The 27,351-nt window shown below is 31.5% G+C and overlaps 4 protein-coding genes across 4 annotated transcripts; 2 read left to right on the top strand and 2 right to left on the bottom strand.

Annotated features, from left to right (window-relative positions):
* Positions 1-578: 578 nt before the first annotated feature.
* Positions 579-2,064, bottom strand: LOC125817386 (universal stress protein PHOS32-like). The gene is made up of 2 exons (XM_049496916.1): positions 1,370-2,064; positions 579-662 (listed from the first exon to the last, which is right to left on the bottom strand). Exons 1-2 carry the CDS (start codon positions 2,010-2,012, stop codon positions 655-657), a joined length of 651 nt encoding a protein of 216 aa, XP_049352873.1. The 5' UTR covers positions 2,013-2,064; the 3' UTR covers positions 579-654.
* A 5,599-nt stretch (positions 2,065-7,663) lies between these two features.
* On the top strand, positions 7,664-10,915 carry LOC125817413 (uncharacterized). The gene is made up of 4 exons (XM_049496944.1): positions 7,664-8,115; positions 8,755-8,963; positions 9,466-9,573; positions 9,993-10,915. The coding sequence occupies exons 1-4, from the start codon at positions 7,824-7,826 to the stop codon at positions 10,695-10,697; spliced, it is 1,314 nt and encodes a 437-aa protein (XP_049352901.1). The 5' UTR covers positions 7,664-7,823; the 3' UTR covers positions 10,698-10,915.
* Positions 10,916-14,830: 3,915 nt separating this feature from the next.
* LOC125817342 (G-type lectin S-receptor-like serine/threonine-protein kinase At2g19130) lies at positions 14,831-17,672 on the top strand. The gene has a single exon (XM_049496870.1). The coding sequence runs from the start codon at positions 14,986-14,988 to the stop codon at positions 17,446-17,448; it is 2,463 nt and encodes an 820-aa protein (XP_049352827.1). The 5' UTR covers positions 14,831-14,985; the 3' UTR covers positions 17,449-17,672.
* A 7,291-nt stretch (positions 17,673-24,963) lies between these two features.
* LOC125817699 (uncharacterized) lies at positions 24,964-26,352 on the bottom strand. The gene is made up of 2 exons (XM_049497248.1): positions 26,067-26,352; positions 24,964-25,344 (listed from the first exon to the last, which is right to left on the bottom strand). Exons 1-2 carry the CDS (start codon positions 26,313-26,315, stop codon positions 24,964-24,966), a joined length of 630 nt encoding a protein of 209 aa, XP_049353205.1. The 5' UTR covers positions 26,316-26,352.
* Positions 26,353-27,351: the final 999 nt, after the last annotated feature.

Raw genomic sequence — 27,351 nt, 5'->3', positions numbered from 1 at the left:
TGATAATTCGGGGGGTATATTTGTCCTTTTTCCCTTTATTAAAAGGTTGGATAGTTAAAGTGTATACTCACCCATCTTGCCAAAAAAAAAACTTTTTTTTTGCAATAACAAAAAATTAATTAAATGTCACTTGCTTTTTGCAGTGAACAACAAATAATGCAAAAAAGAGGAGAAAATTGTTGAAAAAAATAGAAAGAGGGTTTAATTGTCCTTTCAATGTCTTTTTTACTATTGGCCCCCTCGATTTTTACATCTAACGTGCCTAATTTGAGTGTATTTCACGCATTTTGCCATGTAGGATCCGAGTGTTTTTTTGTTTAAGTTTTGGATAGTTAAAGTGCCTATTTGTCACTCACAAAGTTAAAGGTCAAAGTTATAATTTGAAGCCAAGTTAAAGGTCCAATTTATGTATTATGCCTTTTCCATATTACAATAAGTCTTACTTTTATGAGGGACAAAGTTTCATTCAAAAAGAACTTTGTTCAAAATTTAATTTCATTCCCTTTCCTATTCACACGCCATACTTAAAACCCAACATAATTTATTTTTTTTATTTTTAATTTGTAATTTAAGCAATTGATATATAAAATATAAATACATCCTGCATTAAAAAAATCTAGACATCAAGATATCCATCTACTTCACAGCATTAGATCATTCACCTGCAAAAAAAAGGAGAAGAACGTTTAGTACTTAATTGACTTGCTATGCTATGCTAATAATTTATCGGAAACAACCTCTTTATCTTTATAAAATAGGAGTAAAGTCTACGTGCACACTATTTTCCCTTTACTTTACTTGTGAGACTACATTAGGTAGGTTATTATTATTATATCAAATATTAATGATTTTGCCAAAAATCTATCGAAAACATCTCATATCGCCCTCTCCATACTCCACTGGAGTGTTCTGTTGTTGTATCAAATATTTAATACAGACACTCCCCCTCCACACTACCTCTGTTTGTCATCATATAAGATATGATTCATCTAAACTTAGTACTTTTGTTTTTAATGCGGTGCATAAATTTCATGTGTGAAAATCCACTTTATTTGCAGCAAATTTCACATCACCTACCTATTTTAAAGTTGTAATGAATTTAATGTTAAAAACCTTAAAAGTCGAATTTAGATTGTTAAGTCACCTCTATCGCTATGAACATTTCCTTTTTGTTGCGAGTCCTCATAACTTAAAACTCACAAAGAAATAAATGTAAATTCTAATAAAAATTGTAATTTCTCTATTTTAATTTGTATTATTAAATATTGTAATTTATAATACACTAAAAAAATTGTATCAAATTCAAATTGAACATTAGTTAGTTTAACTATTGTATTCTGAATCAAGTCAAACAAATTAAAACATATACCTTTTAGCTCATCATCAGCATCATGATACTCGTGCTCCTCCTCCGGTACCGGTGGCAGTTCAGCCTCAACCGCCGCCTTCTTCTCCACTGCTCCGTCGCCATATTCATCTTCTTGTGGGTATCTAACAACCACAACAGGACAAATACAGTTTTTCACGCAGTAATCACTAACACTCCCAAGTTTCCCTTTACTAATAATTCCCCTGATATCATTAGCCCCAAATCCTCTGCTTCCCATAATCATCGCACTCAATCTCAACCTCTCCACTTCTAAACACAGCCTTTCTTTCATATCCCGATCTTTCACTATGTGAATTTTGAACGGAACATTCGCTTCTACTAAAGGTAAAGCTAATTCAGTCGCTTTATTGTTGGTGAAAATTTCATAATCTCGTTCGATTTTATGAGCAGGGGAGGTGGAGGTGCTTCCCCAATCTGCACCGTAGAGCACGGAAGTTGGTCGGACGTGGAGGAGGATGACGGCGTCTCCTGGACGGAGGTAGTTTTGGACGGCCCATTTAACGGCGTAGGCACTCTCGTCGCTGAGATCGACGGCAATGGCGACGCGACGGTGCGCGGCGGAGAGTGAAAAATTGGGGGAAATGAGAAGGGAATTGGTTAGTTTTAGAGGTGGTTGAGTCATGGAGGATGATGAGTTTTTTTTTTTGGTTAAGCTATCACAGCAATTGAAGAGAGACAATGAGTTCTAAATTTATTTAGTACTTTATTTATTAAAAAATACTACTATTAAGTTACCTTCTTCTCAAGGTGGTTTACAATAATTAAAGTCTATAACGGAAAAAAGATTTTTTTTTTTTTAAATCATGTTTTTAAAATGTACTTTTTTTTTGGTTTCCCATCCGGTGTTTCGAGTCCACATTGAAGCTCCGACTAAATTTGGATCGCGCATTGCAGAGCTCATTCGGGGGTGGTGCTCCCAATATGATTTTCTCCATACCCAGGGCTCAAATCCGAGACCTCTGATTAAGGGTGAAACACTCCCACCAGTGTACGACAATCCATATTGATTTAAAAATGTACTTCTATAACTACCAAAGTATATTATGCATGCATGACGTTGTTTTGGCTGTGGGTAATGACATCATATGGAAAATAAAAATAAATAAATTAGATAGTATTGACAAGTCAATTAAGATTATTAATGACCGATGGCGGCCAAGGGTAGAACATGTTTGGTGCCTAAGTCTTCTTCGTCGTAGACTGGAAAATGATGGAAATTCTATCGAGAAAGAAGAGGCATAAGTATCGCCTCTTGATCCAATTCATCTTCTCTAACCTCCCCGACACACTATTGATATAAAAGAAACCTTCGCCTCTCTTTGTTCACTTTTACTTATCCATAATATACTTGATTTTAAGTCAAAGTTATAAAAATAAGTCATAAGTTAGAAATCTTAGCTTATATCTTTTAACTTATAAGCTAAAAGTCAATTCAAACCGACTCTAAAAATAAATATCTCTTACTTTCTTCTTCATTTTTATTTATCCATTATATCAAAAATAGTGTCCAGTTTAAAAAATCAAGAAATAATATAACACTTAGTTCCTAATTAACTATTATTAGTTATAGTTATTTCTCAATGGATTGAATTTATTATATTCAAAATGTGACATGGTAAAATTATAATTTTATTAGTTACTCCTTAAGAGTCTGTCTAGTCAAATATTAGACAAATAAAAATAATAGAGAGAATACTTGCCTAATTTGAAAAATCAAGAGATAAATACCCTAATTTATTCTTATTATTAATTAGTACTTAATTAATAATCTAATTTTGTTCTTAATATTTAGATGACTTAGAGTCCGTTTGGATTGACTTAAAATGTACTTCCTCCGTCCCATTTTATATGTCACATTTTTACTTTGCACTTGCATTAAGAAATAATGTAACTTTACCCTTCTATCCTTATTTAATTTTTTTGGAACTCAAGTTTTCAATCAATGAATATGAATTAATTTATTTTGATTAATTAATTTAACCAATGAACATTAATCATTTACTTAGTTTTTCTAAGTTAGTCAAATGTATATTTTCAAGGCTAATAACTCACAATGGTAACAAAGGAACAATATGGTAATTTATGCATTGATTTCATGAAATGACAAGTATTATAAACCAACTAGTTATAGAAATGTATGACATATAAAATGGAACGAAGGGAGTAACTTTTAAGTCATAAATAAAAAATCAAATTGAAATGACTTTTAAGTCAAAAAATAAAAGTAGGGGGACCTACTTTTGGTTTTAAACTTACTTTCAACCATTTTTGACATCGTCAAACACTTTCTAACTTATTTTAAGTTATTTTTTATATTTGTCAAACACTTTCAAAAATAAAAAAATTGACTTAATAATAGGTTTGACTAACTTTTAGTCAATCCAAACACCCTTTTATACTTCCTCTGTCCAACAATACATGTCTATTATTTACTTTGTACGCTTCTTAAGAACCTACAAACAAAAGATTATTTATCACTATTTGAATATAATAAATATAATGTCTTGAAAAATGTAATACATAAATGACTATATAATTAATGATAATGATAAATTAGAAACTAAGTGTAAAATTATCCATTGATTTTGATAAAGTGGACAAGCATTGTTGGACATCCCAAAATAGTATAGTGAACAACTGTTATTGAATTGAGAGAATAATAATTAAGAGTAATACAATAAAAGTGTCATTTAATTCATTAATTCTTAAAGAATAAATCGAGTCTACTATGAATAAATAAACATAAATGGAGGAAGTATCTTTATAAGCGTAAAATTATATATTAAAAAAAGGAAAGTAACAAATTTATATATGTCATTTTCTTTAATAAACAAACTTAAAAGAAATAAATATATTTGAGTTTTATATGTTTTAAATTTTTTTTGTATGAAATATTTATACGTAAATAATCTAAAAAAACATTTTCTTTTAATTAAATTTATAAGTGACCATACAAAAACATTTTTGCAAAAATCTCGTGTTTTTGCATGCACAATTAAGAAAAACATTTAATATTTTTTTCATCATATACAGAACGTTTTTTTTTCCTATAATAAATGCCAGTAACGTAGCGGCAAAGACGTATAAGCTTAGGGCTCCAATTTAGATCGTCCACGTGTCCATTCACTTTTGAACTATTAATACTCATTAAGAATTTTGTTTCTGACCTATCAATTTAATGATTGATTATCAAAACTTTCATTTTTATTGACAAAGCTCCATTTCATATTAATTGAATTGTTAAGGTGTTTCACACCCTTTAAAAAAAGAAAATTAAGACATAAATTAGGCTTAGTTTTCTATTTTTATCCTTATTAATTATTATCAAAATTATGATTAAAATAACTAAACATTAATTAATAACTAATTCCAATACTAACTAATGAAGGGTAAAATTAGAAAAACATTTTAAAAGTAATCTTGAAAATTGAACAATTAAGTTAATTTGAAAAATGAAAAATGTCTCAACAATTCGATTAATATGAAATGGAGAGAGTATTCTTTTATCTTATAATCGGCCTTTTCATTTCTTCTTTTCTTACCTTCAATATATTAATATGATCTTCAACGATCTACCAGTTAAAAAACAGGTAACGATTGATATTTTGAGCTACTGATCGATCCTCATGGTCATTTAAACATAAGGTGAACAATGAATCAATATTCAAGATTGAAGTTGCGGTGATTTATTATTTATTTGTCCTATTTTGTGTTACTATTTGATGTAATATCATGAGTCATACAATTTTGAGAAATTGTTGAAATATTTTCTAATCAAATTTATATTTCTATACGAGATAAACTAATTAATTACTTGGTCTCCCCCCAAGAGATAAAATTAAACATTGATAACTGTTACAATGTGATTTGAAAATATTGTTTTTTAAAATTAATCTTTAGGGATGATCATTTAAAAGTGATTGTTGTAATATATATATGTAAGATGAAATATGTTTCAAACCTTAATTTAGAAGTATTGATCATCAAGCAAAAAGTAATTAAATGTCACAAAACCAAATATATTATGACGCAATATAAGTGGAAACATATTGCTTAATGATTGTCAAGCTTATCAATGAAGAGGGCACGATTAAACATATCTGGAGAAAACACAATAAATCAGTGTCAATTTTTAACAATATATGAAGGACAAAATAATGAAGAGCTTTTGATATTCTCGACGCTAAAATTATTATGCATTTAACTCAAATTAGATATTTTCTTTTGGTACGAATAACATTTTTACTACAGTATACTAAAAGCAAAGTTTTAAAATTTAGTTGTGAAAGTCAATATTTTTGAGAATATCTTTGGACGTAATGTGTAATTTTTGGAATATTATATGATGCAAAATATATATGAACACACACTTGTTAGCTTTAGCTGAAGTAAGAGTACTAGAAAAGGACTTTACATTGTGAGATTTATCCAATTCTTGTCTCCTAACATGAAATGGACATGAGCGACCTGCATATTTACGAGGTTGAGAGACTAGATTGGGGGTGGGATCATCCACCGCGATGGTAAAATTAGAATTTTTTATTAAAAAAATTTAAAAGAGATTCGGATAAATTTTTTATGAGCTAGCTTTAAGTGATTATGTAGAGTAAATAATGTAAACCCTACTAGTTTAACGTTTAATTGTGTATCTTCATTTTAGTTTTTGAAATTATCTTCAGTGTCACATTTACTTCACCAAATGTAAATATTTGACATGTATCTCGTATATATATGGGTAAATTAAGTATAATTTATTTCAATTACACTTTATTTAACAGTGATTTGCTTGTATTTTGGATGCATTGACTCTCTCTCTCACATCTCTCCCTACATATTTGCATTGGTATTAAAAATACACGTATCAAATATATATTTGATTTGGAATCTGAAGAAGTGTTGTGTTTGATTTAAAATCTGGTAAAAATTATTAATTAGTTAAATATGTAATTATTTTCAAACTATAGAGTTGATTCTATTTATAATAGGAATATTTGTATAATTAAGTGGTTATATAAGACTAATATAGACATATAGTAGAATTACAATTTCTGTATCACCCGAATAGACTACAATTTTTGTCCGAAAGTCAAGATCTTCAATATCTCCATAATTTCGGGATTCGCGGGTTTTGACTACTTCTTTATCTCAATTTAACACACTTTTTTTTTTGGTTTGTTTAAAAAAAAATATATTTAGTAATAATTTAATTTTAAAATAAATACAAATTTTATACCTGATAAGATAGATTTATAGCCACATGATTTAGACCACAAGTTTTTCTAAAAAATCTCTTTCTTAAAATTACAGGTCCAATCAAATTACATCATATAAATTGAGGCAAATAACACAAATTTCATAAGTTTAGGATCAAATTACTTTCCTTCAGGCGAGTTTTCAATATTATGAATTTTATCAGAATTTGAACTTCGGATACATGTATCTGTCGTGTCTAGACTCTAGATACATGTATCTTGGATACATTATATCAAAGTTAAGTGTAGTTTATTCTAGATACATTATATTTCAGTTGATTCACATATATTTGATTCTCTCACTCACCTCTCTCCAATCTCACTCGCTTCTCTTCCTCGCTTACTCGGTTTTCTTTCTATGTATCTGTATTTCAAAATATATCTAATATTTTAGATACATATTTCTAATATGATTCATATATATTTGAAATACATATACTATCTCACTCTACTCCCTCCTATTTCACTTACCTCTCTTCCTATTTCAATGTACTAATAGCCAAAAATACATATATGTATATTTCACTTAAAATCTAATATAAAATTACTTAAGTACACAACATTACTTTACCTATTCTCAATATTTCCTACTCTTTTACTAAAATACAAAAATCCCTTATTTTCCCCCAATTCAACTTAACCGGATACTTTATTAGTTTAAGTATCCGCCCGTTATTAATTAAAGTATCTGCGTTGCTATATTATGCATCCGCCCGTTATTAATTAAAGTATCCGTGCCAACAACTTAATAATTTAAGTATCCGCCCTTTATTAATTAAAGTATCCGCGCTGCTATATTATGTATCCGAAAGACACTAAAAAAGGAATTTTTGGTAATTAATGAAAAAGTATGGATAAGAAGTAATTTCTTTCTTATACTATGTGATTTGCCTAATTTTTACTTAAGATTGACTAGTTAGGCCGTTGCACTACATAGATCTTGGTTCATATAAAGTTGGGTTCAATCCTCATTCCCGAATTTTCCCCACAAACAAAAAATAACGCCACCATTGAAGTTTCAAATCACAATTCCCCGCCAACCAAAATTCTCTTCAAATTACCCCCAATCTCCCATCTGGATTATCCCCGTGTAAGCGTACACGCTCAAAATCAAGAAATTCTTTGCCCGTAACTCGCAATTATGCAGAATAGTTGATATTCATTGAAGCAGGGAGGGATCTATGGAGAGTGGAATGGTATCAGTGGATCGTTGGACTGCTGGAAGCCAAGTCTACTTTCTAACTCACCTTCATGCCGATCATTTGAGTGGACTCACTTCGAAATGGTCGAGGGGACCCCTTTACTGCTCCCGCATTACTGCTAAGCTCTTTCCCATTAAATTCCCAGGATTCGACCTTTCTCTTCTTCACATTGTTGAAATTGGTCAATGGCACTCTGTTTCTCTACTATCTCCTTCCTCGGGTTCTTCTACTGCTGTCTCTTTCATGGCTATTGATGCACATCATTGCCCTGGTATATAGCTGTAATAGGCGCAATTTTGTTTTGTTTTTGCACACTAAGTGTTTGATTAATTTCTCATGTGATGCAAGTTTTCATGTAATTCAATCTCTGCAGTTTACTGTTGGAATAAGATTAATGGGTAGTTGCAATTTACACTTGAATAGGTATTCGCAGACAAAATTAGTTCTAAAAGGCGATTCTTTTTGCTGACCTGACAATTAGTCTTTAGTACTGTTATATTAATGATTGAAGTATATAAATTGACCCATTTTCGTTTGAAACTATGGGTATAATGAAGTGGTAGTGATTCCTTTTCTAATGGTGAGTATATATTTCTTGGAGTATTAATATTCAGAACCTTTTTGTTGTTCATTTTTCTCCTTATTGTTATGGGGCAAAAGAGGGGTTTTGGTGGTGCTGTTGTGTGTTGGGGGTGGTTTATATGCTGTTGTAAAGTTAAAGAAGAGGTGACATGATTTTTGTATCTCTCTGTAGTATTTTAAAACTGTATTTGTAGTGTTTAGGTCTTCAGAAGTTTGGCCTTTATACTTTCTTGGAATCTCATTCCTGTCATCACAGAACCTTACATCTTATCATGCTTAAATTGCTAGAGGTTGTCCCATTTCTTCTAAAGTATAAGCACTGATACAGGAGCAGTAATGTATCTGTTTCGTGGTGAATTTGGCTGCACACTCTATACTGGGGATTTCCGTTGGGAGAGCACAAGTGAGAGAGCGCAAACTGGAAGGACCATGCTGCTTAAAGCTATGAAGGATGTACAGCTCGACATGCTTTACTTGGATAATACTTATTGTAACCCAACATATTGTTTTCCTTCACGCGAAGTTGCTGCTAGACAGGTGAATGCCCTTTTCATATTTCTATCTTTTTTGGCAGCAATTTTTTTTGTGTAAAGACATTGTTGGTGTACTGCGACCAGTTGATTGAGTGTTTAATTCAATGAATATGGTTTGTTTACGAATATCATTTCCTTGTATCCCTGAAGCTCTGTTGAACTTTACTTTAGCATAATCTTCTTACATCAAAAGTTTATTCTGATCAGTACAATTTTAAAAAGTCTTTTGCTTAGATGTGTGGCTTTTTTCTATGGATTTATCCAGTAGTTCACTTATTGTACTGTACAACATATGCTTTTATTGCTGGTATTTTGTAAAAATCATCAACCATCCTGTGTCTTATGCCATGTTATAAATTTTAGTTCCCTTTTCAATCTCAAGCTGTGAAGTTCCAACTTGTAGAAGCTGTTTAATGATTTTGCTTCTTTTCCGTATGAAACATGTTTGATGAAGTTACAGTATATAATATTGACAAATTGGCTTAATTTCTGATAAATGATTCCAGGTTTTAAGCATCATATCCTCTCATCCTAATCATGATGTTGTCATTGCTGTTGACACACTAGGGAAAGAAAATCTTCTGCTGTACATATCACGTGTCCTGAAAACAAAGGTACTTTCCTACCTTTACGATATACCTTTACAACATAATCAACACTACAATTTCTTTGGTGAGTCAATATTATGAGATCCAAAGGTTACCAGAACTTACAAGTTTATCTTAATGGTCAGTAGAAATGCGGTTATCCTGGCAATAAGTTTCTATGTTCTATTGTTTGGAGGTAGTAATACTAACGTAGGATACCAGTAGATATCATCTCTCTCTCTGTTGTTAAATATTTGCTTCTTGCTCTAAAAATTTCAATTTCAAGTTACACCTAGTAAGTAAATTTTCAGATTGTTTCCTTCTGAAAATTATTCGTATACTTGTGTTTGAAACTAAAAATGGTATTCCTTCTATTATGTGCTCTTGGACACTGCTGACCCATTGTCAAGTATTTGTGCTTCAACTGCTCTTCAACTGTCCTGCAGATTTGGGTGTGGCCAGAACGCTTACAAACTATGCATCTTCTTGGGTTCCATGACATCTTTACGACAAAAACTTCAGTAACAAGGATTCGTGCTGTTCCTCGTTATAGTTTTAACATTGAGACTCTGGAGGGACTAAATACAATGCGTCCGACCATAGGGATCATGCCATCTGGTCTCCCTTGGGCCCCAAAAGCTTTCAGAGGAATGGAAAAACTTTCCTTGGAATCTCCTCCGTTGCTCCTTCATAACAGGTGGCACACAGGTGTTACAACCTCTAGTACCTCAAGCAAGACAAATGAAGGTTCATTAAGTTCAGGGAGACATGATCATTACATATATACAGTTCCATATTCTGATCACTCATGCTTTCCCGAGTTACAAAAATTTGTTGAGTTTGTCAAACCAATTAATATCAAAGGCATCGTATCTTCATCTGCTTGTAATGTTGACCCCTTTTACCACTTTGGAAGCATTTGTCGAATCCAACAAGCATCAGAGCTCTTATGCCAGAGGCTCAGAATTAAAAGATCTGAAAAAGTTGGAGTCATTGACATGAAGTCTTCCTTTGGATGCACCAGTACGATGCAATTAGGGAGGAAAAAGAGAAAGAGACAAATTTCTAGAGCAGCTATTCATGTTAGTAGGGTGAGGTTGTTGAGAAGAGAGAGACAAGGAGTAAAGATTGTGGATACCGATCCTGGTTAAACTACTAGATGTCCTTCCCTAGCAATTTTTAAATACACAGGTTCTGAAGTCATTCCATTGTGTGTAACGATGTTGAACTTGCTGTCAGTAGAAGCAGCAAAGGAAATCTAGTTTAGATTTTAACTTGTATGTCTCGAGATCATCTATCAAATTTGAAGAGGTCAAGAGTTCGGTTTCCTACTTGGTTTCCACATGGTTCATATTACTTTGTTAAACTTTTTTCACGGATTGTGGACAAGTGAATATCTCAATATTTTAATACACTCTAACAGGAATTATACTCCATTTTGTACAAATGCAACCTCCTTAGAAGATCTAATAGAAAAATATACTCTTTGACCTGTTATATTTGTTACAAAGATTTAGTTTGGTATACAAGATCAGCTTGCGTAATATGCTATTGTTGTCCAGAATTTCCGTGGAAGAGCGTTTGCATCCACCAAAGGTGTTGCTACTTCAAATATCTTGTGATTTACTTCTTCAGATAATTCTTTTGATAGATTGCTGAAAGATAATTCACACACCTGAATGTGAGTTTCTGTTTCTTTTTGATAGTTTGTGCATATATTCAGCAGTTCCTTCTTCTGCAGTGAAGGAATAAAAAGATTAAATGTTTGCCGATGTTTCTCTGTTGAGGAAATAGCTCCATTGGTTCTTGACTGGTGACATTGGCAATGGTCCTCTTTTCTAGAGAGATCAATATGATCCACAATTGAGTCCGTAGTCATATATATGATATGTAAGCTAGATTGCTAGAAAAACTTCTATATATTTGCTGGATGATAAAAAGCAGCATCTTTCTCTCTCTTTTCTTTTGTGTGTGTGTGAATTGTTTGATGCTGGATGTTTCTGACTCTCTTGCAGTGAAGTTCCAATCTCCAGGAAATGCTAGCCAATCATCCCAGTTAATGGTGTATCCAGTGGCCACCAAGTATGGTTCCAGACAGGAGGCTCCACTGGAAAGTCTGGTATAGAATTCTCACATAACAAAACATTTTATACCTGTTTCGTCTTTGTGAACTTTTGTAGCAGGCATTTAATCGTGTTGGTTTGAAGGGAGTTCAGTTGCAGTTCTTTCTTTAGTTGAGTTAAATACTTAAATTAAGTTGGATTGAAGTGTACACATTTTAGCTGAGGAAAATGCATACATTTTATGTACTTAACTATCTAGTTCAAGATCTCTCTGTAAGCTAAACTTTGTTTGACAATATAATAACATGCATAATTTACTTTTAAGACATGGTTGGTGACAAATGTTTCTTCATGATAAAAAAGGTTACATAGCCTTAAGACACATAAATGTTCTTTTTGTACTTTGCAACCTGCAAATATCAAATTTGGATGAGAAAGAAAGAAAAGGGAAAAAGAAAATGATGCAGCTATTTGATGTCTGACTGAGTCTTTGGCGTGTGGATGGATTCAAAGTTATAATATTCCAACTTGTAGGTTATGCAGGGAGATTGTGGCTTATAGTCCTTCATAATCAGAGTATTTTAAGGTTCCAACTTCAAAGGTGCGTTTGTTTTCATCCTTACTGAATTGACATGACTGGCGAGGAATTTACAGCGTAGTTGTTGAAAAAAAAGGTTATGGTAGTCAACATCTGTTGCTTTCTGATTAATAAGACTATCATTCAGCAGTATTAAATAAAATATTTTATTTGTTGCTCAGTTTCTTTTTTGAGTCCAAGGGTTTATCAGAAATATTTTTCTACCTTCACAAGGTAGGAATAGGACTCTGTACACACCACCCTCTCGTAACCCCATAAGTGGATTAGCATCCTAGCTTTAACCTTATTATCTCTCTTAAACAGCTGTTCCTTGTAGGAAATCGCTTCATTAGTTTTAAGATTAAAATGATAAATTTATAAATCTAACTTAAAATACCATCTGATCCATTTGCACATTTCTGTGCTACCTTATTTCCTATGGAACACAAATTGTAGATTACTTGATCAATTAGTAAGTGCAGAATAAATATAAACCTATCAAATAGTACTCCACAACTTCTTTGGGGACTTGCTGCAGTGGTATAGCTACATAGATGGAAGGGTGATCAAGTTGACCATCTTTCATCTGAAAAATATATATTTTAGGACTGTGTGGGGAAAATTGAAATTATGTACTCCTTTCGTTCATCTTAGGAAATTAATAAATACAATGTGTAGTTTACTAAACTATCCTTATTTAATAAATGTTTCTTGAGAATTAAATAGAGAGTAAGAGTATAGTTGAAAAACCATACACAATTTTTTGTCTTGAATTTTTAAGATGATACTTATTTTTAATCAAATGGAGTACTTTTTAAGTTGGCTATAGTTATTCTATGTACAAAGTCATCAAAAGTAAATGGTAAAATGATTCTCACCTAAATGGTTGAATCTTAACTAACGGTGGATAAAATATATTATAGAGTATTTCCTATTAGTCCACTTCTATCTGCGCCCAATTCACACGAAATGTGAAAAAGGACGTGAATGGTTGGCCAATGAATTGTAGTAGTATATTGCCAATCAGTAGCTTTCTTGCACAAATTATTATTATTAATATAAATCAATCATGTCAATATATATTAAGTATTCGATTTATTGCTCGTTATCTTAGAAGAAAAAGATTGGTGTATATTTGGTAAGAGAAACCTACTGGTTTAGTGGCGGTTGGCTAAGCATTTATTTTTCTCCACTAAGAGTTAATGTGGGTAGCTGAGACTTATTCAATTTGATAGTGACTTATCAAATCATGATTAATGCTAATGGAATTATCGGATTTAGCTAATCTAGGGGTGTGTTTGGTAATGTTTTCTCGAAAAAACATGTGGGTTTCTTTTACTAATTTTTTAGTATTTGATAAATAAATATGTAATCTAGCAAAAGACTATAGGAGTAGATGAGACAGGGAGTTAGGGTTCAAGGGTGGTGGGGGTAAGTTGGTCAAGGGGTCAGGGACATTGGACGGGTGGAGAGAAGACAATAAACTTGAAATGTCATAGATATAAGGTAATTTTATCTACTAAGATTTGAATAGATAAGAAGAAATCACTTAGTGTTTTGTCGGGAATTGAACTTGAGTTCTCATGTCAATCCACTTGATTGACCATTAGGCCTCACTTTTTGGTATTTTGAAATGCTAGAGTATTTGTGAGATTTATTCTTCCTTAATATTGAAAGTCATTTTTCATATTTTTTTTAAAAGTTACTTTCTAGAAAATATTTTTCAAAACATTAAGCTAACCAAATATGAAAATATTTCTACAATTGCAACTTTTAATAATCTCCATTGATATATTAGGTGCTACAATGGGTGAGTGAAAAATCTTTAGCCTTGACTTTTCTTCCTCGTGTATAGCAAGTTGGGGAACTCTCTTCCAGCTGTGTTTTCCATTAGTTCATAGAATTACTATCATGCCCCTGGATTATTCATGGTTCAGAATTCAAACTAAAAACCAAAGAAAATATATTTGTTCTGGAATGAAATTCAAGGACTTGCTGATGGTTGAAAAAACTGTCATACCTCATGCTATTGTGCATCAATAACATATTCATATTTTAATGGTTGACACATTCTCTATATGAAATATTTGTTCTGTTCAGCTATGTCATAAATGAAGTTTTATGATGTATGACAAATTTAAATATTTGTCTATAATGCTATCAATTCGTCACCATCGACAACAGAATATTTCATGTCTGGTATAGACTATATGTTTGGTAAATTATGAAATTTAATCAGATAGTTTACTCTTCAAATGAATTTATTTTTAACTTCTGCCCCTCGCAGTCGAACTTATGCCTACCAAATTATGATGCACCAAGAATTCTCGCTAATCTACTGTTCCCACATAGAAGATATGAACAGCTTGAAACAAATATTTTGCTTGTTGGAATTTGTCTACGTAAATCTGGTCAGTTTTGAATATTAAACCATATAACAAAATTTGTTTAGAGTCTTTATGTAAACATGGTACTATTGCTAGTTAAAAGTTCATTTTCCTCATTTATTGATCAAAAAAGTAAGTCCATGTTCTTTTTTAAAACAACTGTTTTCTAGTATTTTTTAATTCAATTATTGTTTCTCTAATCACTTCTTTATTTAATAATTTTGTATTTTGGACAGAGGGATTATGGGTGAAAAGTCAATTTAAGATTGTCCTGTTGACGTGACACCAGCAGTCATATGAAAGTTTATTTGTCCATTTTCAAACTGACCCATTCTTCAAGATAATCCCATGAATGGCTTCTCCCAAAAAGTGATATAAATCTCTCTGTCCTCTGAACAAACTCTGAGCAGCTATGGAGATCAAAAACAATTATTTTCTCCTCTTTTCTTTGATGTACCTATGTTTCTCTCTCAAAACCCATCTCTCCATTGAAGCTGCTGACACCATTTCTGCAAATCAATCCCTTTCTGGAGACCAAACAATTATCTCTTCAGGTGGAAAATTTAAGCTTGGTTTCTTCCAACCAGGTAATTCTTCCAACCACTACATAGGCATGTGGTATGATAAAGTGGTTGAACAAACTGCTGTTTGGGTTGCAAACAGGGAAAAACCAGTTCTTGATAAGAATTCTGCAGAGTTAAAGATCTTAGATGGTAATTTAGTACTGGTGGATGAATCTCAAACTCTAATTTGGTCCACAAATATCAGTTCCAGCAACTCGAGTTCTGTTGTAGCAGTCCTCCAAGATGATGGTAATTTGATCTTGACAGATGGGTCTAATTCAACACCACCACTTTGGCAAAGTTTTAATAACCCTAGCAATACTTGGTTGCCTGATTCTAAACTTTCTTACAACAAAGTTACCAATACAACGCAGCTTCTTACTTCATGGAAGAGTGCAGATGATCCTGCACCTGGGCTGTATTCGCTTGAACTAGACCCAATTGAGAAGCAGTATATTATAAGGTTCAATAGAAGTGAGCAATATTGGGATACTGGACCATGGAATAATATAATTTTCAGAGATGTGCCTGAGATGAGTGTTAACTATATTTACAATTTTAGCTATGTGGACAATCAGAATGAAAGCTATTTTACATATTCCCTTTATAATGATTCTATTATCTCAAGATTCATTATGGATGGCTCTGGACAGATTAAGCAACTCACATGGTTGGATAATACAAATAAGTGGAATCTGTTCTGGTCTCAACCAAGACAACAATGTGAAGTTTATGCATTTTGCGGGCCATTTGCTACCTGTCAGGAAAACAATCCCTTCTGTAATTGTTTGGATGGTTTCAAGCATAGTTCAGAGACTGATTGGAATCAAAATGATTTTTCTGGAGGATGTGAGAGGCAAACGAAGTCGCAATGTGGCAATGGTAATGGGGAGAAAGATGACTTTTGGATGCATCCCCAGATGAAAGTACCTGAAAATGCTCAAAATATTTTTGCTGGAAGTGCTAAAGAATGCAGATCTACCTGTTTGAATAATTGCAATTGCACTGCTTATGCTTATGGAAGTTCATGCTCAATATGGAATGGTGAACTCTTGAATATGCAGCAACTCCCACAAAATGATGGCAGGGGCGAGTTGATCTATGTCAGGGTAGCTGCATCTGACATCCCAAAATCAAAGAGTAAAAAGGGAGTTCCAATTGGTGTTTCTGTGGGGTCTGCTGCTGCCGTACTGATCCTTCTGGGCATTCTTTTTGTTGTATTCTGGAGAAGGCGTAGGCATATTGGAAGTGGGAAAATAGTGGAGGGTTCATTGGTTGCATTTGATTACAAAGACTTGCAACATGCGACTAAAAATTTCTCAGAGAAGTTAGGGGGTGGAGGCTTTGGTTCTGTTTTCAAAGGGAAACTATCTGATTCATCTGTTATTGCTGTTAAAAGGCTCGATAGCATCAGCCAGGGAGAGAAGCAATTTCGATCAGAAGTCAGCACAATCGGGACAATCCAACATGTTAATCTTGTACGCCTTCGTGGATTTTGCTCTGAAGGTAACAAGAAACTGCTGGTTTATGATTACATGGAAAATGGATCCTTGGATTCACATATTTTTACCGAAAAGCAGTCAGATGTTATGGATTGGAAAACGAGGTACCAGGTGGCACTAGGGACAGCTAGAGGCTTGACTTATCTCCATGAGAAGTGCAGGGACTGCATCATACATTGTGATATAAAGCCTGAAAACATCCTTCTTGATGCACAATTATGCCCCAAAGTAGCAGATTTTGGCCTGGCAAAGCTTGTTGGGCGCGATTTTAGCAGAGTCCTTACTACTATGAGAGGAACAAGAGGTTATCTTGCACCAGAATGGATATCAGGGGTGGCCATTACAGCCAAAGCCGATGTTTATAGCTACGGCATGATGCTTTTGGAAATTGTATCAGGGAGGCGAAACTCCGAATACTCTCACGATGGGAAAGTGAAATTCTTTCCTAGTTGGGCTGCACGTGTAGTAGTTGATGAAGGCGATATCCTTAGCCTATTGGACAATAGGCTGGACAGAGCTGCTGATGCTGAGGAGGTGTCAAAAATATGTAAAGTTGCATATTGGTGCATCCAAGATGATGAATTCCAAAGACCCTCAATGGGTCAGGTTGTTCAGATTCTTGAAGGAGTTTTGGATGTGAATTTGCCTCCTCTCCCACGCTCTCTTCAAGTTTATGCAGATAATGAGGAGCACATCGTTTTCTTCACCGAGTCATCCTCGAGCCAGACTAGTTCACAAGCTCAGAGCAAGACTTCAAGTACAACATCTCAATCTAAAAGCATCACAGAGTCTACGAATTCCAGGTCTTGAAGATGGCTTTCAACTTCTACTTGTAATATATATCATTAGTAACTAATTTGAATTATCTATGCTTAGCTCTGTAAAATCATTTAATGTTTAGCCCTAGCATTATCTGTTGAGTTTGCCGGGTTCACTAAGTCTATATTATTTCATACTTTTGGTAATTTTGTGGTGATTATTGTCAATAAATATCAACTATTAACATTGGAAATGACAGTTGCGATGTCCGTATAGCTATGGCCTCTTTTGAAGAGAGAAAAGAAATGGAGAAAATCAAATGATGGAATGGCTTTGCTCGAGTGTCCTAGGGATAATAGTTCATCTTTCTGAACTCCCCAGCTAAATTTGTGATACAATTGCCTCTACCATGAACAATTTTGAATTCAGTTCGTAGGAATTGCTTCCATCACTAACCAGTTCAGTATGGCTAGTGGGCTTTTGTGTTTGAACCTTGAAATCGGACCTATTCGACAAGACTAGATCCATCTACAAACCTAGGTCCAATATTTGCATCTACAAGCTAGCCATCTATAGACGGACATCCTTTAGCTGCAGTCTTCTCCTATTGGGCAAATACTTTTCTCCTTTAGGCTCCTGTAAGGGCGGATATGAGAAGGGCCCCCCTCTCCCTTGTCAAAGCTTAGTTATCCATGAATAAGAACTCGTTTTGCTTGTTGGATGACTTGGACTGTTATTTTTACCAGAACTTCAGCTCCTCCCTTTTCCTTGAAATATTTTCTGGTTCCTTTCTTGGACCAATGCCAATGTGTAGACTTGTGCTTTGTCATTTTGTCCATTTGCTCTACAATTACTAGTTGAATAGTCTTTTTTTGTAACACAAAAATTTGTGGCCAGAAAGTTTGGATTGAAATTAAGATGCTGGTAATCAGCCAAACCCTCCCTTCATAAGTCAGAGAAAAATGTTTTTCAAAATTTTTGACAAATCAAACATGAAAAATTAGAGAATATTTTCTAACCCTAAGAATCTCCAGTTGAACATCCCCTAGCAGACGCTAAAAAAAAAAGTCAAACCCGAAGCATGTGAGAATTATTGGAAGCAATATTAGCAACAAGAAATAGTCACCAATATTTTAAGGAACTTGGTTCTTTGTTTTTTTTTTTCACCCCTCCGTGTGAGTCAAATTCACAATTTCGAGTTGGAAGTGAGGGGTTCTTTGGTTTAGTTTCGGATTGAAAATTGAAAATTTTGTTTTTGCGGATTTAGAAAAGAAAAAAAACCCAGCAAAAACCGAATTATTTAATATTTTATTTACTTAACATATAGTCGTCATTTAAGGGACTTTAAAGTTTTGAGTGTTTTACCATTTTCTTACTTACTCGCTTCTTTGTATTAATTTATAGATATAAAATGCATCATTCTCAATCTTTATAGCAGGGCATGTATTTTAATGTTTTATCTATGACTTATAATAGAAAAATATATTTAAGACATTTGACATTATATTTTCTCATTTCCATTCAAATCTAACTATTTGCTTATATTAATTATCCTACGTGACACAACTGAATAATCAAAATTGAAAAAATCATAAGCAAACCAAACCAAATTTGCTCTAGTTTGGATTGTATTGTACCTTTTCAGAACCAAAAATTGAAAATTATAAGATCAAATCGAAAAATTGAATGTACACCTCTACCATTTAGTTTCATCGTACATCTAGGTGATAGCCCTTTTCTTCCATACTTTCACAAATTCATGACCCATAATAACTTAGAGGCCCTTTTAATAAAAACTTTAAGTCTAAATGGACCATCTGGGTCGAAGTCAAAGATCTCCAAGGCTCCAACAAGATGCCCAACTTGTTCATAATATATAACTTTTGAGCCCAATTTATATTCTATAGTTCAATTTATGAGTCATTGCACGGATATTCCTATTTTGGGGTGATCTTTGATTTTAATCTTTTAGAGTAGCATTTTAAATAAAAATAAAAATAGTAAAAAGAATCTTTGATATCAAAGAAGACAAATCAAAGTTTGCAAGGCAAAAGTTTATAAGGCACAATTTATGCATTATGAGAAATAAGTTTGGTTTCAAAATATTCTGCCGTAAGAATCTTACAACTGCTAAATTATGCCTTGCAAGATTAAAAAAATTGCAAGACAATTCACAATCCAAAACTGGCAAGACACAAGTTATACAAGATATAATTCTGTTTCAAAAGTCACAAAATTATGTCTTTTTCTCTAAACTTTTATCAAGACAAAAGTTCTCTAATATAATAAACTTTACAACTTAAATACTACACAATTTATGTCGCTCTAAACTTTTGCCTTCTAAAATTACGCTCACAAATTTTACTCTAGATGTATCATTATTATGAGTTTTTTAGTTCTTACACATAAAAAGCTAAATCATTTTCTTTTATTCAAATCGTAAATGGTGATCAATGTTTAACCCAAAATATATTTTTGGTATATATGTATACTAGACAACTAGTTAAGGGGGGCTATATATCATGTATATGCTTCTCAATCCACTTTATTAATATTTAATCATTATATTTTTTATTAGACAACTAGTTAAGGGGCTATATATCATGTATATGCTTTTCAACCCGCTTTATTAATATTTAATTATTATATTTTTGGTTATAAAATTTTCCTACTATATACGTGTCATTGTGTGATCAAAGTTTATTTTTCCTCTTTCTTCGCAAGCACCTAATCTAAGACGGTACCAAAAGAGGAGAGGATATTCTTCCGATAAAGTAGAAAGAAAAATATCACGGCAGAAAAACAGCTTTTAGCAGCAATGTATACACATATTAATAAAAGAATGCTAGTAAAATCTTTACTAATATTAGTTAATTTTTATTAGATTCAATGCTGGTTATAGGCTTTAGAGATATTTATAAAGAGTGTTAATTGTTGCTGAAAATACATATTTAACGATAATTAAACTATTATCCTTAATTAATTACCTTTAAAAATCATTTTTTATGTATGTGTATTATATTATTATATTTACATATGAATGAAGTTAGGTTTAAGCAACACCAGAATCTATATATTTATATAATTGTAGATAAAATATCATATAACACAACAAAAAAAAAACACTTTATAGCAATCAACTAAATACTCAAGTGGGAGTTAAATCTTTGTTGAAAACTAAGATATTGTAAAGGACCTTAGCACACTTTTGCTACTAAAACTTTTATAGCAAAAGCAGAAGCACCCCTCTGATCTCCACACCATTTTTCTCTCCCTCAAATTGAAATTATGTTTTATTCATATACATTATACTAAAAGAAACATTATTTTTATTAATTTTTTTCGCTGAAAAATGTCCGATGGTTATTTTCATTGATATATCGATTGAATCAATAAAACAAAAAAATAATTATATTTTTACATGAAAAATTAAGAAGTCTTTCAGTATTTCAATGAAATTTATATCTATTGTGTTTTCTTAATAAATTGATTTGATTAAACAATTATATTTATAACACAGTTTTTATTAATTATGATGAAAAAGTATCTATTTTTTTATAGGGTATGTCAATATGTATTAGATATCCCTTTAATGATTTGATTTTACAAAAAGCCAACGAAAACGAAGTTGGCGATAAAATAAATTAAAGGTGAAAGAAACTAAGTGAAATCTCATCCTATACTTTTTTTTTCTTTATAAAACGTAAACTTCAGTATTAAGCAAAGTTTGATACATTTTTTTTATATAAATATTCCATGGAGAAAAGTTTGGATACTTTGAGTGATGCTCGTGGCACAAAGTTAGATCATGAAAAGGATGAGTATGCATTTAATTATTTCCATCCAACTCCAAAAATAAAAATAAAAAAATTGAAGGGATAATGACTATCAATTGTTTCACGAGGCAATAACTATTTTATAAGCTCCTCCCTTCATTTTTTATGAGTTATGATAAGCTCAACTTTTTTGCTTTTATGCAAAATAATGGGTAAAATTTATCCGCATCGGATGTTTACACTAATTCAATACACACACATCATGTGTTTTAATTTACAGTTTATTTTACTTAATTTTAGTTAATTAACATGTATTTTACTTCATTAAATCACGTAATAATGGAAATTGCATTAATTTAATGTAAACACCCGATACAAATAAGTTTTTCCTGAAAATAATAAATAATACAAATATGCTATTGAACTTTTAAAAATGATTAACTTACACTATGCGTTAATATTGGACACATTTATGTTATTATCATGTCATAATGATCAAAGTGCACATTCATATCATTCTTTATTAATGATTCAGCTAGTTAATTTTAGAAAATAAAAAATCTATATAGTATGTAGTTAAACTGAAAAATATATTATGTTTTTCTTTAAAAAAAAAAAAACTCAGAAGTTAAATGTTACTCCGTTCATTTTTACATGTTATATTTATATTTGAATTTGACATATCTGTTAAGAAAATAGTGATGTACATAATTATTTTATTACACTATTTTTATTAATTGATGTTTAATAATATTAAGTGTTGAAAAATAATTTGAAAAATATGTAATTAATACTACATGTATAACATGAAAAAAATAATTATCTTTTTTAATACGTTAAAAATGACAAATAAAAATGAAAATCTATTTTTAAAATATTGAACAAATAAAACCGAAAGGAGAGAGAGTAATTTACCATAGTAAATAGAAGTCTGTTTTTTCATATTTCAGTTGGGGCAACTACATAGGATTTTCCAACTAAGGTGAAAATCAAAACCCCTAAAGATGTTACAATAATTGCATAGACCTTACCAATATATATAAGCACAAATAAAATAAAAATAACCAAACATACACAACAAAATGAAAAATCCATGACTTTGTCACATTCTGCTGTAACATTTTTTGCATCTTTTTTATGATCATATGAGTTTGATCTTGATAATTCATCTTCTATAGAACAACAACATGATGAAGTTGAATAAGAAAATTCATAGCTTGCTTTTCTTAATAACTTGTCTTTTTTGTTTCTCCTCTTATTTTTTGTTTTGATCAACTGCAAAATTAAAGTGAAGGTACCATAGTCAAAGGTCATTCAACGCATAAAATTTAAATTCTGAATCAGTCTATAGCTAATTTTTTTTTTTTTTGATAATATGTCGTTTATCTTTTTTTAATAAGATTAACGGTAAATTTTATTGTTTCAACTATAAAATTTGTATGACATAGTAAAAAGAAAGGGACTTACAGTTGGATCTTGTTTGTGATGCACGTCAATGGGTTTAAAGCAAAGGAAAAGTTTGTTCTTCATTTATTTGTTTCTCAACTTTAAAATCAAATGAAGAGACTCAATTTATATTATAAAGTTAGGGGCAGTAGTAGTTGAAATCAAGAAATATTTTTTGTTTGTCATGTGGCAATTTGGCTGGCTTATTTAGCATTTAGTTTACTAGATCCAATGATCAAAATGCACTGCATCAAAAATATCTGTAGTAGTAATTAATTAATGACAACAATTTAACTGTTGTTAAGTATGTATTTGTAGTGATAATTAATATTCTTTGTAAATATTTTTAAAGCCTATAATAATATTAGATCTAATAATAATTAAGTAATGTTTGTAAATATTTTAACACTCTTTATTAATATGCATATTTATTATCGCAAAAAAATATTTTTGTTATAGCGATGGTCTTCAAACAATGTGATTAGACTATTTTAATCTTGAATACACTTTTTTAAAATGTGATCATTCTAATTTTTATTATATGTATCACGTAATTGAAATAGTTCTTATATTTCGTGTCCTAACAAATGGCAACAAATAAGTTGTACATAACATAAGAAGGAGGGAGTACCCACAAGTATTATTTACCCAAAATTGAAAAGATTTTTAACAAAATAGCAATATAAAGAAATCTTACCAATTAGAAAAAGAAAGAAAAGAAGTTTGGATTCATTTAATAATTAATTTTATCATTTTTTATTGTTAAAAAGAAATAGTCTGTAGCACCTCTATTTTGGGATTGTAGACTTGTAGTATTAATCGTAAATATTAGTAATTCTTTTAATTACTTAACCTAAGCATTGCCTTTCATCTAAAAGGCAATTGACGTTCATATGAGTAATTGCTGTTAATAAGTCCAAATCTCCATCATATCAAAGTTGGTGGTATCGATTTTTTTTTTTCCTTCTTTCTGGTTTTATTCTTAATATTAAGTTATTAACTATTCATTCGAAATCATTTCTCAAGTCCATTAAAGATTATACATCAATTAATATAAATATGTAATTCATTTATTATTCTTTAAGACGTGCATGTGTGCAAAGTTTATTATGAATGAGTAAAAATGAACGAAAAAGAGTGTGTACTCCCTTCCCGCCGTCCAACAATTGTTGTCCACTATATTATTTTGAGATGTCCAACAATACTTGTCCACTTTATGAAATCACTGGATAATTTTACACAGTTCCTAATTTACCCTTATTATTAATTATAGTCATTTCTCTATTACATTTTTCAAGATATTATATTTATTATATTCAAAGGGTGATATAATAAAATTACTCTTCTATTTATAGTTTCTTAAGAAATGTGCAAAATATATGTTACCTAACTCATAAAGGATCGAAAAGAGTGTGTTACACCAACATGGGTTGTGGTGCACTGGTGGGAGTGCTTCACCCTTAACCAGAAGTATCGGATTCGAGCCTTGGGTATGGAGAAAATCATGTTGGGAGCACTACCCCCGAATGGGCCCTGCAGTGCGTGATCCGAATTTAATCGGAACTCTAATGTGGGTTTCGGACACTAGGTAGGAAAAAAAAAGAGAGTGTGTTACAACATATATTTCAAGAACTTGGAAGATCTATAAATTTTAAAATCGTTCCAATCTATACGGACGAAAAATTATTTGAATAGTAATTTCTAATCAAATAAGACAAATTTAATCAAGTAATAAAATATTGAGATGGGTGAAATCAAGATGAACAAAATACTCGAATAGCTAAATGTTGGCATATTCATAACATAAAGAATCAAGTTTTAAATTATCCTCATATATAGTTCCGTACTCTCTTGTCCTAATTTTATGATTTTTTTATAAAAAAAATTGGCATTACTATTGAAAAAAATAAAACATGTGAGTTGTCTTTTGCAGTATCTAAGGAAAATATATACTATAATTTAAAAAATTCAAAATGCATATTCAAACTAAATATCAATTTCAAGTTAACCTTATTTCAAATCTATCCAAATGGATCCTAAATATAATTTGGTGTAAAATAACGAGTGTGAGCAATTTTTTCTCTCTACAATCTACATAGTTAATGTACTTGTATGTATAGTACACCAATTAAATTAAATTAATCGCTTCTACAATAATTTATTGCACGTACTAAAGTGATATACCATTCCAAAAGAATCACAAAAGCTACAAGTCTTTAAGTATTGTTCAAGTAAAAACACTTAACTTCCTTTTTCATGTCAACAATTGAAATTTCTCACTTTCGATTAATCGACTTCGATATCAAAGCTTTAGACCCCACTTTACAGAATTTCACTGAATATATTATTGTTGTCGAGTCTGATAATAAGGGATAGAATAAAGCCATGATAATGTTAACACTATGGCCCAAGATTTACCTAGAAAAATTGTCATGAATAGAGCAATGACAATTAAATACAACAAGGAACAATAGTCCTTTTTCTTCTTGTCACATGATGATGTTGAAGTAGTACTAGAAGTTTTTGGATTTGTCCAATTTGATGATGACAACTTTTGAGATTCATGTGAACCTGAACTGTCTTTTTCTTGTGAGATTTTATTAACTTCTTCAACTTCCATTTCTGGTTTTCTTGATTCATGATTTTCCAATTTCTTGAAGCACTTTTCATCTTTATTCCAATTCACTTTACTTTTCAATTCAATCTCAAGTTGCTGAATATTTCTCTGTACATCAAAAATAGCCACAATTTTTTTTTTTGTCATAAATCAGAAAGTATAACAAGGGAGTGAAGAATTGTGGGCTTTTCAAAATATTATATTCAAGACTTGAAAATTGAAATGATCTTACCCTAAAATAAAAATAATTTTTAGCGACAATAAATATACACAATAGTAAAAATGTTAAATTTTTTATCGACATTACTAATAGGGACATTTGTAAAAAATGCTAACTATCACTAAAAAATATATAACTATTACTGTTAATTATTTCTGGTTAAAGATTATTTTTAATATAGTGTTAATGGACCAAAATCTATTAGGAATTAACAAGTACTATAAATTATGAGTATTCTATACTCCGTCTGTGTCCCAACTCCCAATTTATCCAAAAGATTCAGAGTACAAGGGTCAAAATACATAAATTCGATGGATTGATTTTTCAGAAGTCACACAATTAATAGTTATTATCTTAGAAAATCACATCTCTTTTCGATTCAAAAGATAGTAATTTTTCAAAATAATAACTATAAGTTGAGCATTATTCGAGAAATCAACTCTGATTTTAAAAAAAGTAGAAGAAAATTACTACAACCCAACACAACCAAAAAAAATTCAATATTAAAGAAAAATTATAGTAAAAAAAAGTTATTAAACGCTCCAAACAGTAACACCTTCACATAAAATGAGACAGTAAAGTTCGAAAAATATAAAGAGATAATACTAACCAGAGGATCTTGAAACAATATGGCTTTACAAAGTCGAGGGAAATTCTTGTATGAAAAGATTTTCCGGGTAGGAAGTTTGTGGATACTTTTATTAAACGATGGATTCGTTATTTTTTCGTCTGAATCTTTTACGAAGATATTCATAGACGAAGAAACAGTACTATTGTTGTTTGTTGAAAGAAGAAGATCAGTAGAATCCTCTGTTTCAACAACAGAAGGACAATAACAAAGACAGAATTTTTTCTTCATTGTTTACTTACAGAGGATTTCGCAGAGAAGTTTTTTTTTGTTTAAAGAAGCAGTTTAAGGTTGTGGGCGCGACATAAAAGGAGTAAGAAAAGGTGTGGGAAATATGCTTACTTTTGTTTGCTCACTATTTGAACACTTTTTTAACTCACCAAGTTAGGTAGTTTCGGACTTTATTATTGGAGTTAAGTTAATAACGAGGTGAATTTCAGATTCAGATGTCCTAATCTTAATGAGATTTTAATCGTGTTTTTTTAATGGGATAAAGGACAATATACCTTCGAACTATCGTAAATGGTATGCAGATACCCTCTGTTATATTTTTGGGACATTGGTGTCCCTGCCGTCCAAAAATCAGAGTATATATGCTCTTCACTCTAATGGAAGACTAAATAGGGACTAGGGACACGTGACACAATTTTATCTGTCGATCTGGTATTTAATAAATGTCGGATCGGTGGATAAGATTATGATATGTGTATGTCCGTTAGTATAAAGGGTATATATGCTCTAGTTTTTGGACGACAGAGGCATCAATGTCCTAAAAATATGACGGAGTGTATCTGCATACCATTTACAATAGTTCGAGAGTATATTTGTTCTTTTTCCCTTTTTTAATTGGCCAACCATTTTAAGTAAAGTTTTTTTTTTTTTTTTATTGAAATTTTATATCTATCATTGTCACTGAGAAACAATTACAATTTGAGAAGGAGGTCAAGACCTTGCCTTCTTGAAGATTACAGTAGCACTGGGTAAAAAAAGTTGCACAAAGGTGACAACTAGCAAAAGACTTCTCAAGGAGGGTCATAGTAAATCAAGGAAGGCTTCCTTTTTTTAATCCTAAAGGATGGAAATTGCCATTTATCTAAATTGAGGAGTCCTTTAACATGTGCTGGCAGACTGGATGTGTCGGTAATAACTATGGTAGTGTTGGTTAGATGACTATAAGAAACAAGTTTGTCAGCCACTCTGTTGGCTTCCCTATAACAGTGATTGATCTGAATATTGTGTCTGAGGATCAACTCTCTGATTTCTTCCA

This window comes from Solanum verrucosum, unplaced genomic scaffold (assembly GCF_900185275.1).
Source record: "Solanum verrucosum unplaced genomic scaffold, falcon-dt-bn FXZP01000280.1, whole genome shotgun sequence".
Classification (NCBI taxonomy): Eukaryota; Viridiplantae; Streptophyta; class Magnoliopsida; order Solanales; family Solanaceae; genus Solanum; species Solanum verrucosum.
The sequence above is the reverse complement of the archived record's forward strand: the minus strand, read 5'-3'. Positions and strand labels throughout refer to the sequence as shown.

Coding starts and splice junctions, on each gene's coding strand:
- LOC125817386 (XM_049496916.1), bottom strand. CDS start 2,012: ATGACTCAACCACCTCTAAAACTAACCAATTCCCTTCTCATTTCCCCC.
- LOC125817413 (XM_049496944.1), top strand. CDS start 7,824: ATGGAGAGTGGAATGGTATCAGTGGATCGTTGGACTGCTGGAAGCCAA. Junction 8,964..9,465: donor GCGAAGTTGCTGCTAGACAG/GTGAATGCCCTT, acceptor AAATGATTCCAG/GTTTTAAGCATCATATCCTC. Junction 9,574..9,992: donor CACGTGTCCTGAAAACAAAG/GTACTTTCCTAC, acceptor ACTGTCCTGCAG/ATTTGGGTGTGGCCAGAACG.
- LOC125817342 (XM_049496870.1), top strand. CDS start 14,986: ATGGAGATCAAAAACAATTATTTTCTCCTCTTTTCTTTGATGTACCTA.
- LOC125817699 (XM_049497248.1), bottom strand. CDS start 26,315: ATGAAGAAAAAATTCTGTCTTTGTTATTGTCCTTCTGTTGTTGAAACA. Junction 25,345..26,066: donor TATTGTTTCAAGATCCTCTG/GTTAGTATTATC, acceptor TTTGATGTACAG/AGAAATATTCAGCAACTTGA.